This window comes from Heptranchias perlo, chromosome 2 (assembly GCF_035084215.1).
Source record: "Heptranchias perlo isolate sHepPer1 chromosome 2, sHepPer1.hap1, whole genome shotgun sequence".
Taxonomy (NCBI): domain Eukaryota; kingdom Metazoa; phylum Chordata; class Chondrichthyes; order Hexanchiformes; family Hexanchidae; genus Heptranchias; species Heptranchias perlo.
In genome coordinates, this window is record NC_090326.1 from 112,723,202 (window position 1) to 112,747,941 (window position 24,740).

At 40.3% G+C, this 24,740-nt stretch overlaps 1 protein-coding gene across 5 annotated transcripts in view; it reads right to left on the reverse strand.

Annotated features, from left to right (window-relative positions):
• The window catches only part of LOC137342161 (serine/threonine-protein phosphatase 6 regulatory ankyrin repeat subunit A), a 188,822-nt gene that overhangs the window by 56,893 nt on the left and 107,189 nt on the right, over window positions 1-24,740 (reverse strand). For 4 of the 5 annotated variants that reach the window (XM_068005905.1, XM_068005896.1, XM_068005887.1 and 1 more), the window contains 5 exons: window positions 22,679-22,793; window positions 16,795-16,877; window positions 13,129-13,192; window positions 10,000-10,068; window positions 6,401-6,541 (listed from right to left, as the gene is read on the reverse strand). In XM_068005905.1, coding sequence (XP_067862006.1) covers window positions 6,401-6,541; window positions 10,000-10,068; window positions 13,129-13,192; window positions 16,795-16,877; window positions 22,679-22,793 — 472 coding nt within the window. Of the gene's footprint in view, window positions 1-6,400; window positions 6,542-9,999; window positions 10,069-13,128; window positions 13,193-16,794; window positions 16,878-22,674; window positions 22,794-24,740 lie in introns of those variants that run through there. The other variant, XM_068005923.1, reaches the window with a different exon arrangement.

Sequence of the window (24,740 nt, forward strand, 5' to 3'; positions counted from 1 at the left end):
GTTAAGTGAGTGGGCAAGAAGGTGGCAGATGGAGTATAATGTGAACGTGAGGTTATTCACTTTGGTAGGATAAATAGAAAAACAGAATATTTTTTAAATGGTGAGAAACTATTAAATGTTGATGTTCAGAGATTTTGTATGTCCTCATACAAGAAACACAAAAAGTCAGCGTGCAGGTACAGCAAGAAATTAGGACGGCATGTTGGCTTTTATTGCAAGGGGATTGGAGTATAAGAGTAAGGAACTCTTGCTGCAATTGTACAGGGCTTTGGTGAGACCTCACCTGGAGTACTGTGTAGGTTTAGTCTCCTTATCTAAGGAAGGAGATACTTGCCTTCGAGGCGGTGCAACAAAGGTTCACTAGATTGATTCCTGGGAAGAGAGGGTTGTCCTATTGAGGAAAGATTGAGCAGAATGGGCCTATACTCTCTGGAGTTTAGAAGAATGAACAGTGATCTCATTGAAACATCGAATTCTGAGGGGGCTTGACAGGGTAAATGCTGAGAGATTGTTTCCCATGGCTGGAGAATCTAGAACCAGGAGGCATAGTCTCAGAATAAGAGGTCAGCCATTTAAGACTGAGATGAGGAGGATTTTCTTCATTCAGAGGGCAGTGAATCTTTGGAATTCTCTACCCCAGAGGGTTGTGGATGCTCAGTTGTTAAGTATGTTCAAGGCTGAGATAGATCGATTTTTGGACTCTAGGGGAAATCAAGGGATATGGCAATCGGGCGGGAAAGTGGAGTTGAGGTCGAAGATCAGCCATGATCGTATTGAATGGTGGAGCAGGCTCGAGGGGTTGTATGGCCTATTCCTGCTGCTATTTCTTATGTTCTTATCTGCAGTGTGCAGCAGTGGTAAAGAGGATAAATACGATTTTGGGTTGCATAGCGCAAGGAATAGTATACAAACCACAGGATGTGATACTGAGTCTAAACAGGGCTTGGGTTCATCCCCATCTAGAGTAACGTGTGCAGTTCTGGATGTCATATTAAAGGAATAAGTTCAGCATAGCGCTACACAACTGATATCCTGCATCAGCCACGTGACCCACAAGGACACTACAGAAGCTGTTTGTTTACACTCGAGAAGACAAGAGGGGATTTTACTGAACCCCGAGAATCTGTTATCCATAGCCCCGAGAGCAACAAGGGGACATGGGATGAACCTCAGAAGAGGAAAGTCAATGGACAGACCAGATACAACTTTCACACTGAGGGTACAGCCCCCAGCTTTGCTCCCTCAATGGGTGCAGATCTGAACTTATCTGACACACAGAAGGCTCAGATCTGGCTGAACCACATCAAACTCAATGGGGCCTTTAGTCTTTCTGTCAAAACTACTCTCAGAACACCCTGATGAGCAAAAAAACCCTTGGCTTCTTTTCTCCACTGCTATCTCCTTATACTCCTCTCCCCCCACCCTCACTTCTAACAAAGGTGAGAAGCTCAAGGACTTTTGTCACCAAGTTAGAGACAACCTGTTCAACTGCATCTTATTCCCTCCCATTCCCTCCCCCGCCCCCACCCCGTCGAGCTCATCTCGTCCATATGACCCACCTCCTGCTCCCTTGGCCCATTCCCACTAAACTACTCGCCATCCAACCTCCCTTCCTGTGCCCTATGGTTCCTTCTCCTCAGAGAGTTGTGAAGGCTCAGTCATTGAGTACATTCAAAACAGAGATCGATAGATTTCTCGATATTAAAGGCATCAAGGGATATGGAGATAGTGCAGGAAAATGGCGTTGAAGTACAAGATCAGCCATAATCTTGTTCAATGGTGGAGCAGGCTTGAGGGGCCGGATGTTCTACTCCTGGTCCTATTTCTGATGTTCTTATGTTCTTATGACATGGTCCCCCTTTTCAAAACCATCATCACCCTCCTCAAAAAAAAAAAGTCCTTGACCACTCTAGCCTTGCAAACTATCACCCCATCTTCAACCACCCTTTCTCTCTGCCCACTTCAATATTTTGTACAACTGCTGGTTCCACATAAGCAGAGTGAAAACTACATCTCTTCCTCGCACACAGCTGGAAATTTCCAACATGGGGGCTGAAGCAGACCTCAAGCCTCATGCTGCGAAGAGAAGGAGGAGCCTTAGCAGAGGCAACTTCTTGCAGGAATTGTTAATGTTAAATCATTCATTTTATGGTTAAGTTTAACTGTTTTAGTGCAATTTAATTTTTGTATTTCTCAAATTATAATTTTTATATGGCTATATATTCGGCTGGATCAGAAATCTATATGGTGCTGGGAACCACATTGAACAAAATAAATGGAACAATGTTAAGTCACTCTAATTTTGCATTAAATATCTGTCTCAACTGTTTTTTTAAAAAAATGAATACGATTCATCAATTTTGATGAAGAATAACACTGGAAAATTTGCCCCATAAACTTAACTAAGTTTTCCCAAAAATATCTCTGAAAATTTCTAATGACTCAGATTAAGACTGTAGTTAAGAGCATATTAAAGCACTGATATAATGAAGGACTGGATAACACAATGGATTTGAACACAGTTCTTTCTTCTTTAGGACCTCAGTTTAAATCCAGTCAAGTGATGGATGATTGTCTGTCTGTCCCTGAAGACCATAAAAGGTCCTAAGTAAAATACAAAGCTGCCCATAAGTTGGTTCTTATGTAGCACTCAGTGAGGCCACAAGGATACCTGCTGACAAAAAGGAAATGACAAACCAAGAGGTTTGAGTCGAAGCACACTGTTGAGGCAGTGTACAGGAAGCTTAAATCTGCTGCATCTTACATGTTGTACTGACTTGGGAGCACTCGATACTGACAGGTGTGAAAAGTGAAAAGCATTCTGTTCTCTAGCATTCAAATCCCTCATCTTGAAAAAGAAATCTGATTTCCACATGTGAAATAAGCTGGTCCATGCCCTTTAGAAGACACATAACTGGCAAGAGAACGAACACAATAAAAAAAAACTTTCACTCCTCTACAATTTATGATGCATTATACTTTTACATTTTGGGAATCATTGAAGAATATGGATTAAATCTGTTGTAGGAGATAAAATAAATAAAAACAATGCAACACACTGATATACAGTACAGTGAAACAATTTAAAGTAGGTGACCTCTTCATTCAACTTTTGCTAAATTGTGCTTTAAACAGTTTTGTGGCCCAGGAAAGGAAAGACAACTTCCACAGATGGACCCAAATGATTGCAAAAATACTAATTCCACAATAAACAGCATAAAACGAAGTTTTAACACACAAATGACGAAAGCTGCACAAAGCAGCTATTATATCACAGGAAGTTCAGCATTTGACTTTCAAATATAAAGCAGCGAACCATGCATTTTTGGAAATGTTTTGATTAAGCGAAAAGAGAACTGCGTAAATAAGTAAAATAATTAATACAGTTCGGGAAGCATACACAAAAATACAATTTAAAATGTGGGGGAGAACCCTAAACAATATAAAACCAAAAAAAAAAACTTAGGCAAGTGTCAAAAAAGGGAGCGCCTTGTGACAAAACTGGGGGAGATGTGGCAAAGTCAAAATGAGGGTACTAGCTGCTTACTCTAATTATTGGTCAGCTTTTATGTTTATTTTGTCTTGTGGGTGACAAGTCAGAAAACTGTCATGTTTCAAATCACAAAAATGTATTTTTAATATTTTGGTACCGGAATTCATAGTTGGCAGGTTTGTAACAAGTTTATAATGTCTCCTTTAATTTCTGGAAGGTCTATGTGCTGCTGTTTCGGGTGAAATATGCATCCCCCTGGCTTTTGTGCAGACATTTTAAAAGGAGTTTGGGTCACCTTTGCCAAGGTGGATTGTTTAATACGTATCACAGATGACTGCCATTAACAGTGCTGGTCAGCTTACCAAGGGAGAAGGAGGCTGCCCCTTGTATTAGAGTTACTCAGTTTCACAGGCATGACCATTATATCAGATGGTTCCTGTGCCTTTGAACTCTACTTTTTGATCGATAGCTTTAATTGTGAAAAATACTGTTTGATATTTCACTGCCTCATTTCAGATTTCAAGGCAGACAGTGTGATCAGCATTGCCCTATATGTAAACTCAAGTGAATGTCTGCTTTGCTAGTCAGATGATGAGCTAGGTGGAAACAAAGTAAAATATTCAATTTCACATATAAATTGTGCATCATGGATATGGGTCCAAACTAAATGCGCTACTTGCAAAATCTACAAGAATTGAGAGACATTTTATTATTTTTGATACTGGGACTAAGCTTTGCTTGTAATCTGATGCAAAGCTGTGATGCTATTTCAACAACTCACTATTACCGTTTCCTTCTGGAAATGATGCTGAATAAACTGGTTTAATACTTTAATTTAGTTACAAAAGTGTCTGATGCGACCAATATTAATCATCTTCTGTAGTGATATGGGCAAGCAATAGAAATCCTCATGCAATCCAGCAATGATAAATAAATCTATTCATCAGCCAGGGCAAGATTGTCCAATTACTTTGAGCACAAGGCATTGTTTAAATTCATAGATTTGCATATGGGTGATAGATTTTGTGTTTGGCATGAGAACACACATCTGGTGGGAGGCTGAATTGTAATGTTCTGCTCTTATTTCTTTTCTCTTAAACCTTTCTATCTTTCATATTTGTCAATTTCTTCATTGCCTAACACTTCTTCAGCTGTTATTCACCAACTTGGCCTTCTTTACTTACATTTTTTATCATCTTTCAATTCAGGAACTTCTTACTGTTCTCACTTTGAATGCCCCATCATTCTCAATTTGCAATCATCCCCTTTTTATCTCAATACTAACTTATTCTTCAAGTACTGGAAACAGAATTACAACATTTGACTACTATGGAGTAAACTGAAGATGACTTAGTCCCAGGCACTTGCTACTCAAGTTGGTTTGACGTGCCTTGGGACATTTTTCTACGTTAAATGCATAACGTTAAGAGCAGAGGAGTAGGACTAATGGCCGAATGGCCTCCTTCTGTGCTATATGATTCTATGAAATGCACTATATAAACACAAGTTGCTGCTTACTGTTAGATGCTAGGATGTGTACAAGTGTGGCATGGTTAATTCACCCTCTGGTAAGTTCCTCACCTCTGCTTAGTATGTCCCCAGTGGTCTTGTTTGAAATGAGAAATTATGATGGGAATCACTGCTCCTCAATACAATACCAGTGGCACACCAATGTATTTCACCAGGATACCAAATGCTGCTGTACTTTGTAAAAGACTTTATAATATGCACAATGTAATTTTTTAAAACTACATCACATTATTAAATAGATGAGGTTTAAAACACTAATGCAAGAAACCTTGCTTTGCCAGTAATTAAAAAAACATTATGCTATTACTACCCTGCGCCTTAGAAAACCTGTAATCTGTGCGTCTTACCAGTTAATCAATGATGACAAGTGAAAATGATGTTTCAGTCAGGGTTCAATTAACTAGTGCAGTAAAGGTGCATTTTCCATGCATGTGCTGGTTGATAGATTGTATATTTAAATATTATTAATTTACTTATAATAATGTTATTGTGCTAGAGGACTGTCAATTAACACTTCTGATCAGGTAGGAAGAAAGGGATAAACTGGTTAGCTTTAGACTAGCTAGCCCATCAGTAGTGGGTAAGCTTCTGGAGGCCAAAATACAGCATAAAATTAAGCAGAATCCACTAAAGCATTTTAAAGTGAAGTGGGTAAATATTTGGAAAAAATTGGAAAGGATGTAGGAAAAGGGCAGGGGAATGGGACTAAGTGGATAGCTCTTTCACAGACCTGGCAAAAAAATAAAGGAATAATGGAGGTAATGTCAGTGTAACCATAGATCACTATGAAGGAAACTAGTGCATACAGCGCCCAACAGTTTAAGGAGATAGAGATCATGAAGGACATTCTAATGTCTTAGCATCACTGTAACTCAAACTGTCTGAAGGTCTTGTGCTGTAAAATTCTATGATTGTATGTTTTTCTTATGATACTGATGCAGCAAAAACCAATGGACCGAGTAATTAAATCTAAATTAAGACAGGTGAAATTCAAAGCTCTTTGAAAAGTAAACATACTGTTTAAGCTCAATTTGTCCTTTCATAAGATCTAATTCAAGAATAGGTAGCATATTGACCAAATAAATAAGCTACTAAACAGTGATTATCAATTTTGCTAGATAATTTGCAGATTAGGAGCTCCAGTTAATAGTTACATACATCTTAATTTATAACTTTGCAGATACATGCTCCAATTTCTTACTGGCACTCAAAATTACTCCAAATCTGTAAACCCTGGTAGCATTAGCTTACTTCCTTTAAAGAGGGAAAGTAAATAGCTGTAGCCTCAAGAACTAGGTATACACAATGAAGTTCAATCAATAGTGAGTCACGTCATTGGCAGTTTCCCACCTTTTCAAACCAGCCTGCATCACTTACTTTCCGTCTGTGTCTGATGCTGCTGCATAGTGAAGCGGTGTGCAGCCTCTTTCATCAAGATCATTTACACTTGCTCCAGATCCCACAAGAGCAAACAGGCACTGATAGTTGCAGTTGGCAGCAGCATAATGCAGTGGGGTCCTGTAAATAATAAAAAGAGAGTTCAGTAAACATCCTTCAATACCATACTCTCCTGCCTGATTATTTTTCTAAACCACCCTGCCCTGCCAATTTTTCTCTTTTCTTCTTCCCTCTTCGCATGAAGGCAGTGATTCCTGTTGGGATACAGTTCCACGGGCACTGCCAATCATCTTTTTGTATGAGAGCCTAGATAGTGTCAGCAAGCTGAGAGGCATCACAGCTAAGCCCAATCCTATCCTCATTCAATTGCATATATATACTTTCCAATAGAGGTCTGAGATAGCAATCAAGAGCAGTAACCCTAGCTAACTTTTCAGCTTCCTAGTATGCATGGCCCAGTGCCATACCAAGCAGTCAATTTACTAATAGTAACATAGTAATGCTTTGGTCCATCTAGCCTTCCCTTCTAAGCCTATCAAGGTCCTACCTGAAGCGAGAACTAATAGTCCTGTATCCTCATTACTAACAGGAATTCATCCAGTCTTTAAATCTTACCATGGTTTTCTGTTCAGCCACCCATGCTGTCCCACTATTCCACCAGCCTTCGACTAAAAACAAAAATGCCTAAATTTCATAATTCCCTTTAACATCCTTAATTATGAACTGTGTCATGAACCTGCAAAGCTATGCCTGAAAGAATAATTTTCCTAGATCTAACTTCTCCATACCTGTAAAAAAAAACCTAAGTTCTCCCCTCATCCTCCTTTTCCCAAGAGAGTAAACTCCACTGAGCCATCAGGTGATTGCATGAATGAAATGTATACTGATAGTATTAGTTTCCCGTAATCAACCGCCGAACTCACAACCATTACTTCTTTCACCATGGATGGCATAAAAGCAGCTACAGGGAACATGGTAAAAGACATCCAATGCAACAAACAAAACAAATAACTTTAATCAAATAGTCTATAAATAATATATGTAAAAAAATACATATATACACATATAGGAGGATAACAAGTCAGCAATCTAATTTATTTTAACAAATTAGTCCTAGGTATCTTCTTTCTCAATTATTTTTTCCCCAAATTAATAAAAAGTGAGGGGAAATTAAACAGTACATTATAATTTTTTGTTGACAAAACAAAAAGATGTGGAGCAGCTGCATTCTGCACAGACTAGTATATTATTTTACTTAATATCATTTAAATTCCATTTCCAAAAAAAACCACCATATACCATACTAGGGAAAGGGAAATAACTGGGCAGTACACCTCTTAAGAGTCATGTGGTCTTCCCTCATTTTGCTGTTTCAGATCAATCAGATCACAAGACAAGAACTAACAGGTAAAGTAGATGGGGAGCACCCAAACTATAATTTTCAGTATAAATAGGACTCATGCTTTGCCCTCACTACATCCATCTCCCCTGAGCCCTTGAGATGTCGGCTAGGCTTGGGCACAGGTAGTGTGTCTGCCTTGACAAGGAGAGCAGGAGGTTAAAGCCTGGAATTGCAGCTGGAAGGGAGGGACTGAGTGGGAGGCTGAGCTGGGAAACAGCTAAATAGCTGTGCAGTTGGGAGTGAAGTGCAGAGAAAAGATGGTCCAAATGTGCTATTAGGTCAACGCCATCAAGTCAAGTGGGAGAGGGGCAGAATGAGGTGAGGCATAAGAGCAGATGTTGTTAATGGGGAAAAATAAATCTAGTGAGTCTCAACCCCCATGGGTCACAGATCACTAGCATAACAGGGAAATGAGTCATATGATTCCCACAGATCGATCAGATCACAAGGCAAGGATTAACAGGTGAAATAGATGGGGAGTACCCAAACTATAATTTTAAGTATAAATAGGACTCATGTTTGCAGTAACCTCAGTTCATTTGAAAAGAAAAGGAAACAGCAAAACCAAATTGATATGAGGAAATTAGAAAGAAATGGTCAAAGAGAGAACTACATTCATAAGAGGAAGGCAGGCAATCTAAAGTTCTTCCTCATTCATACAACCTCTACATTTATGGCAAAATCATACAGAAAAACAGAAGTGGGATTCTCAATAAATTAAGCTAGTTTTGAGCACAGCAGGAAGGTATTTGGGCTGATATCTGGGAACTATCCTGTTCTTATAGTAAGTGATATAAGGACATCATTGAAGCCAATGGTTTGCTTACTCTTTGCAGACATAAAGCTGGCCAATAAATTTGGCCTCTATGCATGCAATTTTAAGTAACATTTATGTAGCAACCCAAATCTTGGGTACATATGTACTCTATTTTGTTAACTGTCTTAGATACCTTTCATGAAACAGCCATAGAATATTCTTTCTGGCAAGTGATGGAAATCTGACTTATTGGACATGGAACTTGGTTTTAAAGAAAGAAAACAAACTTGTATTTATGTAACGTCTTTCACGACCACAGGTTATCCCAAAGCTCTTTACAGTCAATGAAGTACTTCTCAAGTATAGTCACTGTTGTAATGAAGGAAATGCGGCAGCCAATTTGTGCACAGCAAGGTCTCACAAACAGCAATTAAATAAATGACCAGATCATCTGTTTTTAATGATATTGGTTGAGGTATAAATGTTGACCAGGGAGAAGGGAGAATTTCCCTGCCCTTTGAATAGTACCATGGAGTCCTTTACGTCTACCTGAGGGGGGAAATGTGGCCTTGATTTCCTTCCGAAATCCACAGGTTGTATTCCACAGCATCCTTGTAAGGAGATGCCTGTAAATTACTAGGCTACAATAAGGATTGGGGCTACAGCCTGCACTATGATAGAATTGGGTTCTTATGTTCAAATGTCCAAGCAGTAGATGTGACAGACAATTGGGGAACACTGGGAAGATTCCACTGGAAAAGAAGAGCCTCGTCCCAAATTATCATGATGATTTCAGGTATCACATCTGGAATCCTTAATATTTCTTTCAGGAATGCTTCTCAAGGGGGGGAAAAAAAAAATCACAAGCCCTCTTTTGAAGAGCCAAAAGCAGTCGAGGCACTGAAAATATTAATAGTACATTTGGAAGTTAAATGCCAAGATTGACCGACATTAAGCAGAAAACCTAGCTTCTAGAACACTAACGCTCTGAACAATGGCCTGAGCTGACTCGAGAGGGTGCTATGATGGGCCAAACTAAATAGTAACCCAGGGATCGATATGCTAATAAGATCTTGAGCATGGACAGAACAAAACAGCATTTGCAACAAAGACTAACAGGTGAAGTAAATGTCTAGAAGAGGACCCAAACTCTAATTTTTAGTATAAATATGGTTCACTTTAGCAGCAACCTCAGTTCACTTGAAAGGAAAAGGAAACAGCAAAACCAAATTGATTTGAGGAAATTAGCAAAAAAGACAGGTAGAGCACCACATTGATAAGAGGAAGGCAGGCACACCTTTAGAAGTATATTTGGAGGGAACATCACCAAATACATCTTAGTATTCATTAAAAGGAACATGTCCAAATTTTACCTAGCTGCATAAATGCATTATCCTAGAAATTAGCTTCATTTCTTACCGTCCAAATTTATCCTTTTTGTTGAAATCAGCTCCACTGTTAAGCAACAGATTTAAGCATTCCAGATTTCTAAAAAAAACACAAAATATATAACAAAACTTAGCTACAAGATAAAATTCCTATGTTGAAATTCAGCAAACAGGTGAATAGTAATTTTATGCATTCTAATCATAAAACTGTGCAACTATAACTGTTTGCAGCAAGTGTAACTTTTGCTTGTCGTGCCATTGCTAATAAATGATTAAATTAACAGTTTCTATGAAAATGTTGACACAGAATCACCACTTTTTTTTTTAAAACATCGAATGCCAATGTATATTGAAATGCCTTTTCTCCTTGCCCATTTCCTTCTTGATGGGGTACAGTTCCATGGGTCCAAATTTGCAGATGATACCAAAAGTGGGTAAGGTTCATTATTTGGAAGACCTAAGGAAGCTGCAATGGGATATTGATAAGATGGGGGAAGTGGGCTAAAATTGGCAGATGGAATTCTATGTCATTAAGTGTGAGATGATACATTTGGGTTTTTAAAAAAGGCAGTAATTATACTCTGATGGAAGTAGCCTCAGTGCTGTGGAAGAGCAAAGGGATTTGGGGGTACAGGCTCTCGGGACATTAATGTCAGTACACCAGGCTGATACAGCTGTAAAAAAAACAACAAATCGAATTCTAGGTTTTATCACAAGAGATTTGGAATATAAAACCAAGAGGTAATGATAAGCCTACATAAAACCGTAATAAGACCTCAGTTAAGAGTACAGTGTGCAGAATTGGGTTCCACACTATAGGAAGGATATTGAGATTTTAGCAAGGGTACATCACAGTACTGGCTGGTAGGAGGAAATACAAATACGAAGAAAGTCTTTAAAAACTTGATATTTTTTCATAGAATGACACAGATAATGGGGTGATATGATAGAAGTGTTTAAAATTATGGGAAAATTAGACAGAGTAGATGAAGAAAAGGGGGTGAAGTGATATGGAAAGTGGGCAAGAACGAGGGGCTATAGATACAAGATTAAAAGTAAGATATTTAGAACAGGGGGCAGGAGAAATTTAACAGAGTTGTGAGGCTATGGAATTCACTTCTAGGGTTAGTGTTTGAGACAGAAGCTATGTCAACATTCAAGATTAGATTGGATAGGTGGAGAAGGAAAAGGGTCAAAAGGATTATGGGAACAGGATGGGTAAATGTGATCAGAACTACAGTCCACACCACTTAAGACCTGCACATTTAAAACGGGCAGTCACTTATGTTGGCCAAAACATGATAACCATTAGCATTGACGTCAAATTAAAAGTTGCCTATTCTAGCGTCTTAAGTGCTCCGTTTATTTTGGGCAGAAACAACTGTGCTTACTCACCTGTGATATTGTGCAAGTGAAGTACACATAAAAAACTGGTGCCTATTTTTTAAAATATTTGTATTTAACAAAAATAACACTTCATGCACAACATGTATTAGCTTTTGAACAGTTCACTAGGAGAAACAGAAGCACTAAAAACTGAAGGACAAATCAGGCAGAGCATTATATCAGGGAGATATTCTTGTAGCACTCTTACAATTTGCTGCCGTTGTCCAGAGCTTTCTATTCAAACTTCAACGAAGAATGAAATGAATGAGTAAAGAATTCAATGGAATGGATTCTACATATACTGCCTAATTGAATGGTGCTGACGGGACCATGGGTACACTGCAGGTGAGTGAAGGGGGGGAAGCAGGGTCTGATGTTGGGTATCAGTAGCGGTCCCTGAGGCTGCAGGCACTGGGTCATTAACACTATCTTCAGACTGTGTATGTGTTATACCAGCCATTGTTTATAACGGGCAGTTCGTGTTCGCACGTACGCGCTCACTATAAGCAGTGGGGACTGTATTTGCCCACGTGCAAGGTAAACGCCAACATGGACTGGTTGGGCCGAATGGCTTGTTTCTGTGTTGTAATTTCTATGTATTACCTGGGTTCCCTCCAGCACTTTCTCTAAATGGCCTTTGTTCATGGGTAAGCCTGGACAGGATGTGTCCCTAGGCTATTCAATTATAGGTCGGAATCGCAGCTAAAACTAATCTGATCTGCGCTGAATGTCCTAACATATGCACTTCAAGCGAGGAATTGCTGAATTGTGATCAGGAGTGGGAACCCTGTCTAATTTCCTTTTGAGCCATGGCCAAATGTAGCATCCTATTTTTGTCCAAGCTAAGATCAGCTAGGATAGCACAGACCAGGAATCAAAAAGGATAAATTTGGGACCTTCTGTATTGCTCAACAAACTCATTGAGCCATTGAGGGGAGCACTTTAAACATCTTCACAAGCATCTCTGGAATTAATTAAAATGTCCTCAAAATATTAGCAATTTTAAAATGCAAAACAATTTATTGGAACATAGATACTTTAAAACTCAACAAAACATTTTGCATGACGGAAAACTGAAATGCTATTCCTTGTTGAGCTATTTTGAACTTGAGGGAAGTTATTTACTGTCTTAAAGCACAATCGAGTGTAATGGTTTAAGAGTCAATCAATTGTTGCCAATTTTTCAATTAGCAGTATCACCGATTCCCAATGCACCATCTATCAATTTTAGAAAAGGTACATTTACAAGTATTTTAGCGGCCAGAACGGGCTATCAACTAAATAAAAATAATTTTCAACAGACTTTGATTTTCAAACAGAATAAAAAACATGAATTTAGCTTTTTAAAAAAAAAAGTAATAGTCACTGAAGTTTAACCTAAACAATATCTATAATAAACCAAAAGAACAATTGCTGATGTTTAATCACACTATAAATAAGGTGAAGACAATGTGTGTGCAAGTGTGAGCTCCTAATATGGCAGCAAAGTTATTTAATTGGAACAAGATGGAAGAAGGGTTGCATAGCAAGATGCCTTAATTCAGGCTTTCCTGAATGAATTTTAAACAAGGTCAACTGTTACGTTTGACAGCAGTACTTCATTTGCATTCACATTCTAATTAGGCAGCGCCCACACAGCTCATGGCATTTACTGCTTGTGTTATTGTCTAGATACAACTGCTGCTCGTTGAGCCATTGGGATATAATTACAGCTACGACGCGCTGTTAATGGCTCAGCGCTATTTACTCAAAAAAGCACAAGGTCATTACTCACCCTCCAGCAGCAGCCGCATGAAGACAGGTCCTGCCAAATTCATCTGGGGTGTCTATATCAAAGCCTGTGCAATGAATAAGCTCTTTGTGAAACCATAAAAGGAATATAAGAACATAAGAAATAGGAGCAGGGGAAGGCCTTTCGAGCCTGCTCTGCCATTCAATATGATCATGGCTGATCTTCGACCTCAACTCCACTTTCCTGCTCGATCGCCATATCCCATGATTCCCTTACAGTCCAAAAATCTATCGATCTCGGCCTTGAATATACTCAATGACCGAACATTCACAGATGTTGGCCAGGGGCTGCAGAAACTACTGAGTTTATTCCGAACTGCTGACACACAGGCAAAAGCAACTTTTGAACTGAAGTAACCTGAGTTCAGTCACTGGCCTGAGCTGGCTGGAACCGGTTTGAATTAGCTAAGTTTCGTGAAAGGCAAAGGAGATGTGATAAGACAAGTCCTTATTTAGAAAAGGAGTAATAAGGTAATGCTACCTAAGTCCTTGGGACAGAGCCAATGAGGAGACAACACTGACTAGGCAAGCCAGCCTAAACCAACGAGAGAGAGACAGCACAGCTTGAAGAGATAAGATTCGGAATAAGAATGAAGAATCTCAGGCGTGGAGCCAGCGAAGACTCCGGAGACCAACCATCGCGGAAGTGGAAGAACCTACGTCAGGGACGTAGACGACGTCGAAAGAGAGCGAGAGAATGGAACGCCTGGCCAGCGTCAGCTCTCCTTTTCGGGTATTAGCCTTTATATTCTGTGACCACTCAGTGAGTGTCAGAGAAACCTAGTGGGTGTGCGTTTTGATCCTAGTTTGGGTATAAAACTGTATAACCTGGTGCAAACTGCATGTCTATATCTAACCAGACGTATAAGCTATATGTATAGGAGAAGAGTCAATTCTCTCTCAACTCTCATTATTCACGTCGTTAGATCATATACATATAGCTTATACGTCTGGTTAGATATAGACATGCAGTTTGCACCAGGTTATACAGTTTTATACCCAAACTAGGATCTAAACGCACACTCACTAGGTTTCTCTGACACTCCGAGTGGTCACAGAATATAAAGGCTAATACCCGAAAAGGAGAGCTGACGCTGGCCAGGCATTCCGTTCTCTCTCTCTCTTTCGACGTCATCTCTACGTCCCTGATGTAGGTTCTTCCACTTCCGCGATGGTTGGTCGCCGGAGTCTTCGCTGGCTCCACGCCCGAGATTCTTCATTCTTACTCCGAATCTTATCTCTTCAAGCTGTGCTGTCTCTCTCTCCCGTTGGTTTAGGCTTGCTCGCCTGGTCAGTGTCTTCTCCTCATTGGCTCTGTCCCAAGGACTTAGGTAGCATTACCTCATTACTCCTTTTCTAAATAAGGACTTGTATCTTATCACATCTCCTTTGCCTTTCACGAAACTTAGCTAATTCAAACCGGTTCTAGCCAGCTCAGGTCAGCAACTGAACTCAGGTTACTTCAATTCAACAGTTGCTTTTGCCTGTGTGTCAGCAGTTCGGAATAAACTCAGTAGTTTCTGCAGCCCCTGGCCAACATCACCCTCTGGGATACAGAATTCCAAAGATTCACAACCCTCAGTGAAGAAATTCCTCCTCATCTCAGTCCTAAATGGCTGACCCCTTATCCTGAGACTGTGCCCCCTAGTTCTACACTCTCAAGCCAGGGGAAACAGCCTTCCAGCATCGATCGGGTCAAGGCCTCTCAGAATCTTATTTGTTTGAATGAGATCACTTCTCATTCTTCTAAACTCGAGAGTATAGGCCCATTCTGCTCAATCTCTCCTCATTGGACAACCCTCTCGTCCCAGGAATCAATCTAGTGAACCTTTCTTGCACCACCTCTAAGGCAAGTATATCCTTCCTTAGGTAAGGAGACCAAAACTGTACACAGTACTCCAGTTATGGTCTCACTAAAGCCCTGTACAATTGCAGCAAGACTTCCTTACTATTGTACTCCATCCCCCTTGCAATAAAGTCTGGCATACCATTTGCCTTCCTAATTGCTTGCTGTACTTGCATGTTAACTTCCTGTGTTTCGTGTACAAGGACACCCAAATCTCTCTGAACACCAACATTTAACAGTTTCTCGCCATTTAAAAAATATTCTGTTCTTCTATCCTTTCTACCAAAGTGAATAACCTCACATTTCCCCACATTGTACTCCATCTGCCACCTTATTGCCCACTCACTTAACCTGTCTATATCCTTTTACAGACTCTGTGTCCTCTTCACAGCTTACTTTCCCAGCTAGCTTTGTATCGTCAGCAAACTTGGATTCATTACATTCGGTCCCATTGTCAAAGATTATAGATTGTAAATAGCTGAGGCCCAAGCACCGATCCTTGCAGCACCCACTAGTTACAGCCTGCCAACCTGGAAATGATCCGTTTATTCCTACTCTCTGTTTTCTGTCTGTTAACCAATCCTCTAGCTATGCTAATATATTATCCCCAATCCCATGAGCCCTTATCTTGTGTGACAACCTTTCATTTGGCACTTCTTGAAAATCCAAATATATGACATCCACTGGTTCCCCTTTATCTACCCTGCTAGCTACATCCTCAAAAAACTCTTAAAAGATTTGTCAAACACGATTTCCCTTTCATCAAACCATGTTGACTCTGCCTAATCATATGATTTTCTAAGTGCCCTGTTACCACGTCTTTAATAATGGATTCCAGCATTTTCTGAAATATTTTTGTCTACTGCCAAATTACTAGCAGAGGTTTTAAAGCTGAACTGGCGCTGAGCAGGATCTTTTTTAAAAAAACAATATAGCAACAATATAAAAAAATTGAAAGCAATTTTTTTTACTTTGTTAAAAAATTAGAAAATAAATCTCACTAAGTTATCACATCATGTTTAAAATAGTAATCAACTGATAATCCCCATCCACATACTGACTGGTAATCAGGTATTCACTTGACATGATGCCATTTCACAGTATGCAAGATATAGGAATTTTTAATGGTCGGGCACGAGACAAGGGCAGTGGTGTCAGCATTTGTCTTTACCTTTGGAAGGGAAATTACTTACATCAAGGTGATCAGTATATAATAGCTGCAATAGGCAAAAGTGGAAATGATTTTCAGGAATTCCCCAACTTATTCTAGTATACATGAGATAATACCAAGTTCCCAGTTCCAGCAGTCCAGTAACTAGTTTACAGCACAAAAGGAATTCAGATTCAGTGAACATTTACAGATATGCTACATACAACATGCATACATATTTGCTCATGGTTTTTTAGTGTATTTATCTTTTATTTTACTTGGTCTTAATTTTATGTAGCAGAAGAAACAAGTGCATGTGATTTTGGGGAGTGGAAGTCTATGGGAGAGGAAACTAGTGTCAGGAATGGATGCAATTTTTTTTTTGGTGGGTCTTAGTTCCACATCATAAAGTGGTCATCTGATAATCCAGGAGTCAACTTTTAAGTGCTGAAGCACATAGAATTAGGGATCCAATACTCAACTATAAACGAGGTATCGATTGCAAAAGCACTGGAATTTACACTGATAAAGACCATACTCCTAATTGTCTTTATTTCAAGAGTCAGCAGTGGGTGGAAAAGAGGCTAAAGGCTGGTTTTGATTGAGGTCTAAACACCAATTTGTGACTAAAAAGTTAACTTTATTACAAATACCTGAGGATAACAGCTTTCGACAGCAATCAGAAAAGCCACTTAACGCTGCTAAATGTAGTGGAAACATTCCGTGGATACCCCGGCTAGAATGGAAGAAACAGAATTTTTAAAAGTTTTAAGTTATTCAAAATATCACATTATTCATATAATGAACAAGTGCTTTCCTCATTACATTGGTTAAAATCTTTCACAACCTTCTTGGCAGAAACAGAATTACTTCCAACATTAAAGGCTGTCATTAAAATCAGATCTAATTGCATCAACTGGTGTTTTAAGCTACCGTACTGATCTATCTCTCTACCCCCATATTGATAGCTAAAATAAGATACTTAGTAAAGATATCAATTAAAATACAAGAAAACGAGATATACATTAATCAAAATGCAATAGACACGGTTGAACATTAATAAACAATTGGAAAAGTCACAACTTGTCCTCGCCCTGTGAACGAATGAAATCTCAGCACTGTGCTTCAATCAGTATCTAGGTTATTGTCACAAGAATGGCTAACATAGCAATTGTATTTCAAATTTGATTAATGTATGTGAAATGCAGTGGATACTTTTGATAGAGGTGATTAGATACTACATAAGTGTAAGTTCTTTCTAAATTAGTAATACAGCTTGCAAGCAATCCTCAGTCAACGCCTGCTCCAAATAACTTTTTAGGTTGAGAAATCTAGGTTTATGATGACAGCAATGGTTAATTTATGAAATCATCAGGCACACTTAAAGCAAGGAGCCTATGACTAATAAACGCATTGTCAAAGGATCTCAGGTTCCGAAATCCAACCTGCACTGTTAACTCACACCCTACTTAACAGACCTTTAAGACGATTTCACTTTAGCAGTAAAAAGAAATTTAGAAGTGTACACACAAATATAAAGATCTAAACTAGCAAAATGAAATCATCTGACAATTTCATCTGTGAATGCAAAAGAAAGTTGATATCATATACAGAAGTGTGCATATAATGCCCTCTTGATGGTGAGAAGAGGAGTGGAATGAATAACTATGCACACTGCAGAGACAGCTGAATTGTGTAGGTACGCAGTGTCAGACAAATTCTGTTATAAAATCTAGTTTCAAGTGTTTGACACCACCGTGCAAAAGAAAACATTCCAAATTGCTTCACAGAGGCACAATAGAGATAGTGGATGCATTGGTTACGATCCTCCAAAATTCCCTAGATTCTAGAATGGTCCCAGCAGATTGGAAGGTAGCAAATGTGACCCCGCTATTCAAGAAAGGAGGGAGAGAGAAAACAGGGAACTACAGGCCAGTTAGCCTGATATCTGTCATCAGGAAAATGCTGGAATCCATTATTAAAGAAGTGGTAACAGGGCACTTAGAAAATCATAATATGATTAGGCAGAGCCGACATGGTTTTATGAAAGGGAAATCATGTTTGACAAATTTATTAAGAGTTTTTGAGGATGTAACTAGCAGGGTAGATAAAGAGGAACCAGTGGATGCAGCATATTTAGATTTTCAAAAGGCATTCGATAAGGTGCCACACAAAAGGTTGCTACACAAGATAAGGGCTCATGGGGTTGGGGTTATATATATATTAGCATGGATAGAGGATTGGTTAACGGACAGAAAACAGAGAGTAGGGATAAACGGGTCATTTTCAGGTTGGCAGGCTGTAACTAGTGGGGTGCCGCAAGGATCGGTAACTGGACCTCAGCTATTTACAATCTATATTAATGACTTAGATGAAGGGACCATGTGTAATGTATCCAAGTTTGCTGACGATACAAAGCTAGGTGGTAAGTTGTGAGGAGGACACAAAGAGTTTGCAAAGGGACAGATTAAGTGAGAGGGCAAGAAGGTGGCAGGTGGAGTATAATGTGGGGAAATGTGAGATTATTCACTTTGATAGAAATAGAAAAACAGAATTTTTTTTTAAATGGAGCGAAACTATTAAATTTTGCCGTTCAGAGGGACCTGGATGTCCTTGTACAAGAAACGCAAAAAGTTAACATATAGGTACAGCAAGCAATTAGGAAGGGCAAATGGTATGCCAGCCTTTATTGCAAGGGGGTTGGATTACAAGAGTAAGGAAGTCTTACTACAATTGTACAGGGCTTTGGTGAGACCTTACCTAGAGTACTGTGTATAGTTTTGGTCTCCTTATCTAAGGAAGGATATACTTGCCTTGGAGGCGGTGCAACGAAGGTTCATTAGATTGATTCCTGGGATGAGAGGTTGAGTAGAATGGGCCTATACCCTCTGGAGTTTAGAAGAATGAGAGGTAAACTCACTGAAAAATATAAGATGAGGGAGCTTGACAGGGTAGATACTAAGAGGCTGTTTCCCATGGCTGGAGAGTCCAGAACTAGGGGGCATAGTCTCAGGATTAGGGGTCGACCATTTAAGACTGAGATGAGGAGGAATTTCTTCATTCAGAGGGTCGAGAATCTTTGGAATTCTCTACCCCAGAAGGCTGTGGATGCTGAGTCGTTGAATATGTTCAAGGCTGAGATAAATAGATAGATTTTTGGACTCTAGGGGAAATTAAGGGATATGGAGATTGTGCAGGAAAGTGGAGTTGAGGTTGAAGATCAGCCATGATCTGATTGAATGGCCGTGTGGCCTACTCCTGCTCCTATTTTTTATGTTCCTACAATTGGCCAAAAATTGATGGTGAGGCAAAGGAGGCGATACTTGGAGGGGCTTGGTCAGAGTTGTTGTTTAAGAAGGGCCTTAAAGGAAGAGAGGCAAGTGAAGAGGCGAAATGGTTTAGGGAGGGAATTCCAAATCATTGGTTAGGACTGGAGGGATCGAGGGGAGATTAGGCTTGATGGCAAGGGGAAGGGGAAGGAAGCAGCAGAGAGCTGAACAAATGCTCTCAATCTTAATGATAAAGACGTCCATTAGATCCTTGCAATTGTCAGGTGAGATTATAGGGGGAAGAGAGGGATTTAAGCAGGATTATCTGTGCTCGAGGATGATCCTGGAGTAGTGGGTTGTTCTAGCATAGGAGTGAGGGCTTATAATGCTTGATGTGGTCCAGATCTAGTGATGGATGGCTAAACCAGTTGTGTGCCAGATACACTCAAATCTGCACCTTTGGATTTGAGGGAGCGAAGGTGGGGGCCATGCCGGGGGGGTTGACCAGGTTGGGACAAAGGTATCAAATGTGGAGGTGAAGGGTTGGTTGACCAAATCGATGGCAGCAGGTCAGAAATGAGGATGTTCACTGATGATTGCAGTGTTCAGTTCCATTCGCAACCCCTCAGATAATGAAACAGTCCGTGCCTGCATGCAGCAAGACCTGAACAACATCCAGGCTTGGGCTGATAAGTGGCAAGTAACATTCGCGCCAGACAAGTGCCAGGCAATGATCATCTCCAACAAGAGAGAGTCTAACCACCTCCCCTTGACATTCAACGGCATGACCATCGCCGAATACCCCACCATCAACATCCTGGGGGTCACCATTAACCAGGAACGTAACTGGACCAGCCACATAAATACTGTGGCTACAAGAGCAGGTCAGAGGCTGGGTATTCTGCGGCGAGTGACTCACCTCCTGACTCCCCAAAGCCTTTCCACCATCTACAAGGCACAAGTCAGGTGTGTGATGGAATACTCTCCACTTGCCTGGATGAGTGCAGCTCCAACAACACTCACGAAGCTCGACACCATCCAGGACAAAGCAGCCCGCTTGATTGGCACCCCAGCCACCATCCTAAATATTCACTCCCTTCACCACCGGCGCACCGTGGCTGCAGTGTGTACCATCTACAGGATGTACTGCAGCAACTCGCCAAGGCTTCTTCGACAGCACCCCCCAACCCCGCGATCTCTACCATCTAGAAGGACAAGGGCAGGAGGCACATGGGAACAACACCACCTGCACGTTCCCAACCAAGTCACACACCATCCAGACTTGGAAATATATCACCATTCCTTCATCGTTGCTGGGTCAAAATCCTGGAACTCCCTGCCTAACAGGACTGTGGGAGAACCTTCACCTCACGGACTGTAGCGGTTCATGAAGGCGGCTCACCACCACCTTCTCAAGGGCAATTAGGGATGGGCAATAAATACTGGCCTTGCCAGCGACGCCCACATCCCATGAACGAATAAAAAAAAGTATTGTGGGGAATGGAGGGCCAAAGACTTTCTGTGGGTCAATGTTTCTATTGCATTCATCCTCTTTTCTACAGAGGGGGAAAGCATGGAAGAAATAGTATACAGATTAGGGCAGATGCATACCACAAATGAAAAAAGGTAAAAGAGGAAAAAGACCAATAGAAGTCATACATGGATTTAGGACAAAAAAAAAATGGCCCTTTTTTAAGTTCACAGAGAAGACCATGTGCAGTATCCTCATCATGGAAGTTGAATTGCCATGGGTGGGTGGCATAGAGCAATACCAAAAGAGAAGGTGGTCACTGATAGGCCTGGTAAGTTAAAGAAGATGAGGCACCACGGCCAAATGGACCTCACATAAAGGGCATCAAAGTGGCCAGCAATATTAATCATATTCTTGACACCATCTTCTGGGAATCATTAGAAAGAGGATTAGTGCCCAAGGAAAGTAGCGAACATAACAGCAATCTTTAAGGGGATGTGTGGTAATAACCCAGGGAATTATAGGCCAGTGAGTCCACCATCTGTTTGGGAAAATTAAAAAGCATTCTGAAAGCAGGGATAACAAAATACAGATAATTGTAAACAATTTTACAACACCAAGTTATAGTCCAGCAATTTTATTTTAAATTCACAAGCTTTCGGGGGCTACCTCCTTCCTCAGGTGAACGATGTGGAGGTAGCCTCCGAAAGCTTGTGAATTTAAAATAAAATTGCTGGACTATAACTTGGTGTTGTAAAATTGTTTACAATTGTCAACCCCAGTCCATCACCGGCATCTCCACATCAAAAATACAGATAGCCATAGTATGTTAAAAGGGAGTCAGCATGGATCTACAGCAGGTCTTGCCGAATAAATTTACTGGAGTTCTTTGAGGAAATGACAGGCCTTGTAAACAAACAAAATTCTGTGCAGGTGATATATTTAGATTTCAGCAATGTCATATATGATTAGTACTAAAGGGAGGAAGGTATTGAATAATGGGTAAGCTTCCTGAAAAGTGGCTAAACTACAGAAAACAAGGGATGGTTGTAAATGGGGCTTTGTTGACATGACAATGGGTCAGTAACAGGGTATATATAATATATACACACACACACACATACATTTGTATAATTCATCTATACAAGACACAGCAAATACAAAAGGTTCCTTTTATTTCCTCTGTGAAGTGTTCTGGGGCTTTTAAAAAAAACAGGACTGAACCACAATTCTATTGGATTTTCCATTTAGTGAAAAGGTAGAAAAAGAAAAGTATTTGGGTGGAATTATTGAAAGCATCCAGTCAACATAAAACTAACATTACTAAAGACTGGAGTGCATTTCGAGCATTTGATTACAACTCAAATTAAATTAATTTAACCGTGTATGGATCACTGGCAATACCACATATAGAATAAGAAACCATAGAACAAGAAAGATAATCAGTTCCCACCAAGCTCAACCCTTCTATCGACCATGTATAATCCATCCTCCTATGGCTTTTATCGCATTTACTTAATCTTCCGAGAGAATATTCAATGTAAATTTGTGCAATTTTGGGCACCTACTTTTAAGAATAATGTAATACGAGAGAGAGCGCGAGGCCCTGCTCCTGATCGCTACCTGGCTACCCCTGATAGAACTGCACACGGAAATGACAAGTGAGGACAGGCTTGGGTTAAGCGGTGATGCTTCTGCAGTTGAACTGCCTACTGACAGTGCCCATTAAGACTCACATATAAATAATGGGTTCTTGAGCAAGGTACTAACTAGTGCCAGTTAATAGCTGTGACTCACTTTGCAGTGTCAGCTCCACTGGTGATTAGTGTGTTTATAAGTAGTTCATGTCCATATCGAGCAGCTATATGCAAGGGAGTATTACCATTCTTATCTTCACAATCTATCTCTGCACCTATAGAAGAAAAATAAATCAGTATGAGCATTGGAAAAGTATGTTTAAACCTTTTAAAAACAGCATTTTGTTACTTTAGTAGATGTTTTGAATGAGAGTCAGACAATATTTCATTAAATTCAATTAGGTAACTGCACTGTTTAGCACTAGCTATTGAATAACAATGTCATAATTATACCACTCATAAAAGCTTTCCTACTATTTCACAGTCCAAAGCCTTTACTTAAGGAATAAGCTCAATGTAGTTATTTTCACTCACTCTTTGGTCCAAGTAATTTGTAGAAATTCTTGTCTGACTACCAGTAAGAACTGGAAATCTGACACTCACTTCGCATTTTTATACTTTCATGTGGTCTCTCATATCAGGACAACCTGCTGCTGTTATAAGTGGTTGGGGACAAAACAGTTAGAGGTGCAGGAAGTGGTTAACCTAAATCTTCAAACACGTGAAAGGCCACCAATTGACACTGCTAGGCTTACAAGTCAAATTTATATTGCAACTTGGAAATGATCATACTTTTCAGAATACCAAACTGCCCATTTTGCAAGGTAAATGGAACATTGCAATATTGGATGAGATAGAAGGGCAGGTCATGGAAGTCCCTAACTATTTTGTGAACATCAAAACCTACATCAAGGCAAAGCGACACTGAACTCAACATTACACAGAAGGCCAGAGATGCACAAGGTAGTTAGCTTGCACATCAGTAGTATACAATTTTTTTGGGTCACGGCATTAACACCAATGTGGTATAAGTATGCTCTTATAATGGCCCAGAATTTGCTGAAGCGGGGCATCACATGGCGTGCCCTGTTAGTTGGACTTGTTCCTGCATCCTTCAGCTCAAAAATTTTTTGCCTCCCTGTGATTTTCATGAAGTTGCTGGAAGTGCGAGCTGATAATGCCATGGCGAGGGAAACAGGGCATCTGGGACCTTGGTGAACAATGGGACAAACCATCCTTAACCAATGAGATCAAAGGATTGAGAAATAAACAGAGGAAGGACTGGGAAGGAGGGTGAATTAGAGTGGGTGAATTCAGTGTCAAATCAGGTACTGAAAGAAATGAAGTGAGGGAAAGAAAAATTGGATTGAGAGAGAAAAAGGAGACAGAAAGGAAAAGAAAAAAAAATTGAAAATTTGACTTCTCAGAAAACTCCAATGATAATTCACCTGAAGGAATGAGAATCCACAATTTTAATTGTTCACTTTCTGGGCAAGAGGCGTTGATTGGCAATTAACAATTAGGACATTGTTAAAAGGCTACTTCTGCTGTCTTAACTTTCAGTGGCGAATTTAACGGGCAATTAATGTGCAAATGCAGCAACTTCATGAAAACCAGTGCTATCAAGCGGCACTTACTCACCGATAACCTGCTCACCGATGCACAGTTTGGGATCCACCAGGACCACTCAGCTTCAGACCTCATTACAGCCTTGGTCCAAACATGGACAAAAGAGCTGAATTCCAGAGGTGAGGTGAGGTGAGGTGAGAGTGACTGCCCTTGACATCAAGGCAGCATTTGACCGAGTGTGGCACCAAGGAGCCCTGGTAAAATTGAAGTCAATGGGAATCAGGGGGAAAACTCTCCAGTGGCTGGAGTCATACCTAGCACAAAGGAAGATGGTAGTGGTTGTTGGAGGCCAATCATCTCAGCCCCAGGACATTGCTGCAGGAGTTCCTCAGGGCAGTGTCCTAGGCCCAACCATCTTCAGCTGCTTCATCAATGACCTTCCCTCCATCATAAGGTCAGAAATGGGCATGTTCGCTGATGATTGCACAGTGCTCAGTTCCATTCGCAACCCCTCAGATATTGAAGCAGTCCGTGCCCGCATGCAGCAAGACCGGGACAACATCCAGGCTTGGGCTCATAAGTGGCAAGTAACATTCGCGCCAGGCAATGACCATCTCCAACAAGAGAGAGTCTAACCACCTCCCCTTGACAAT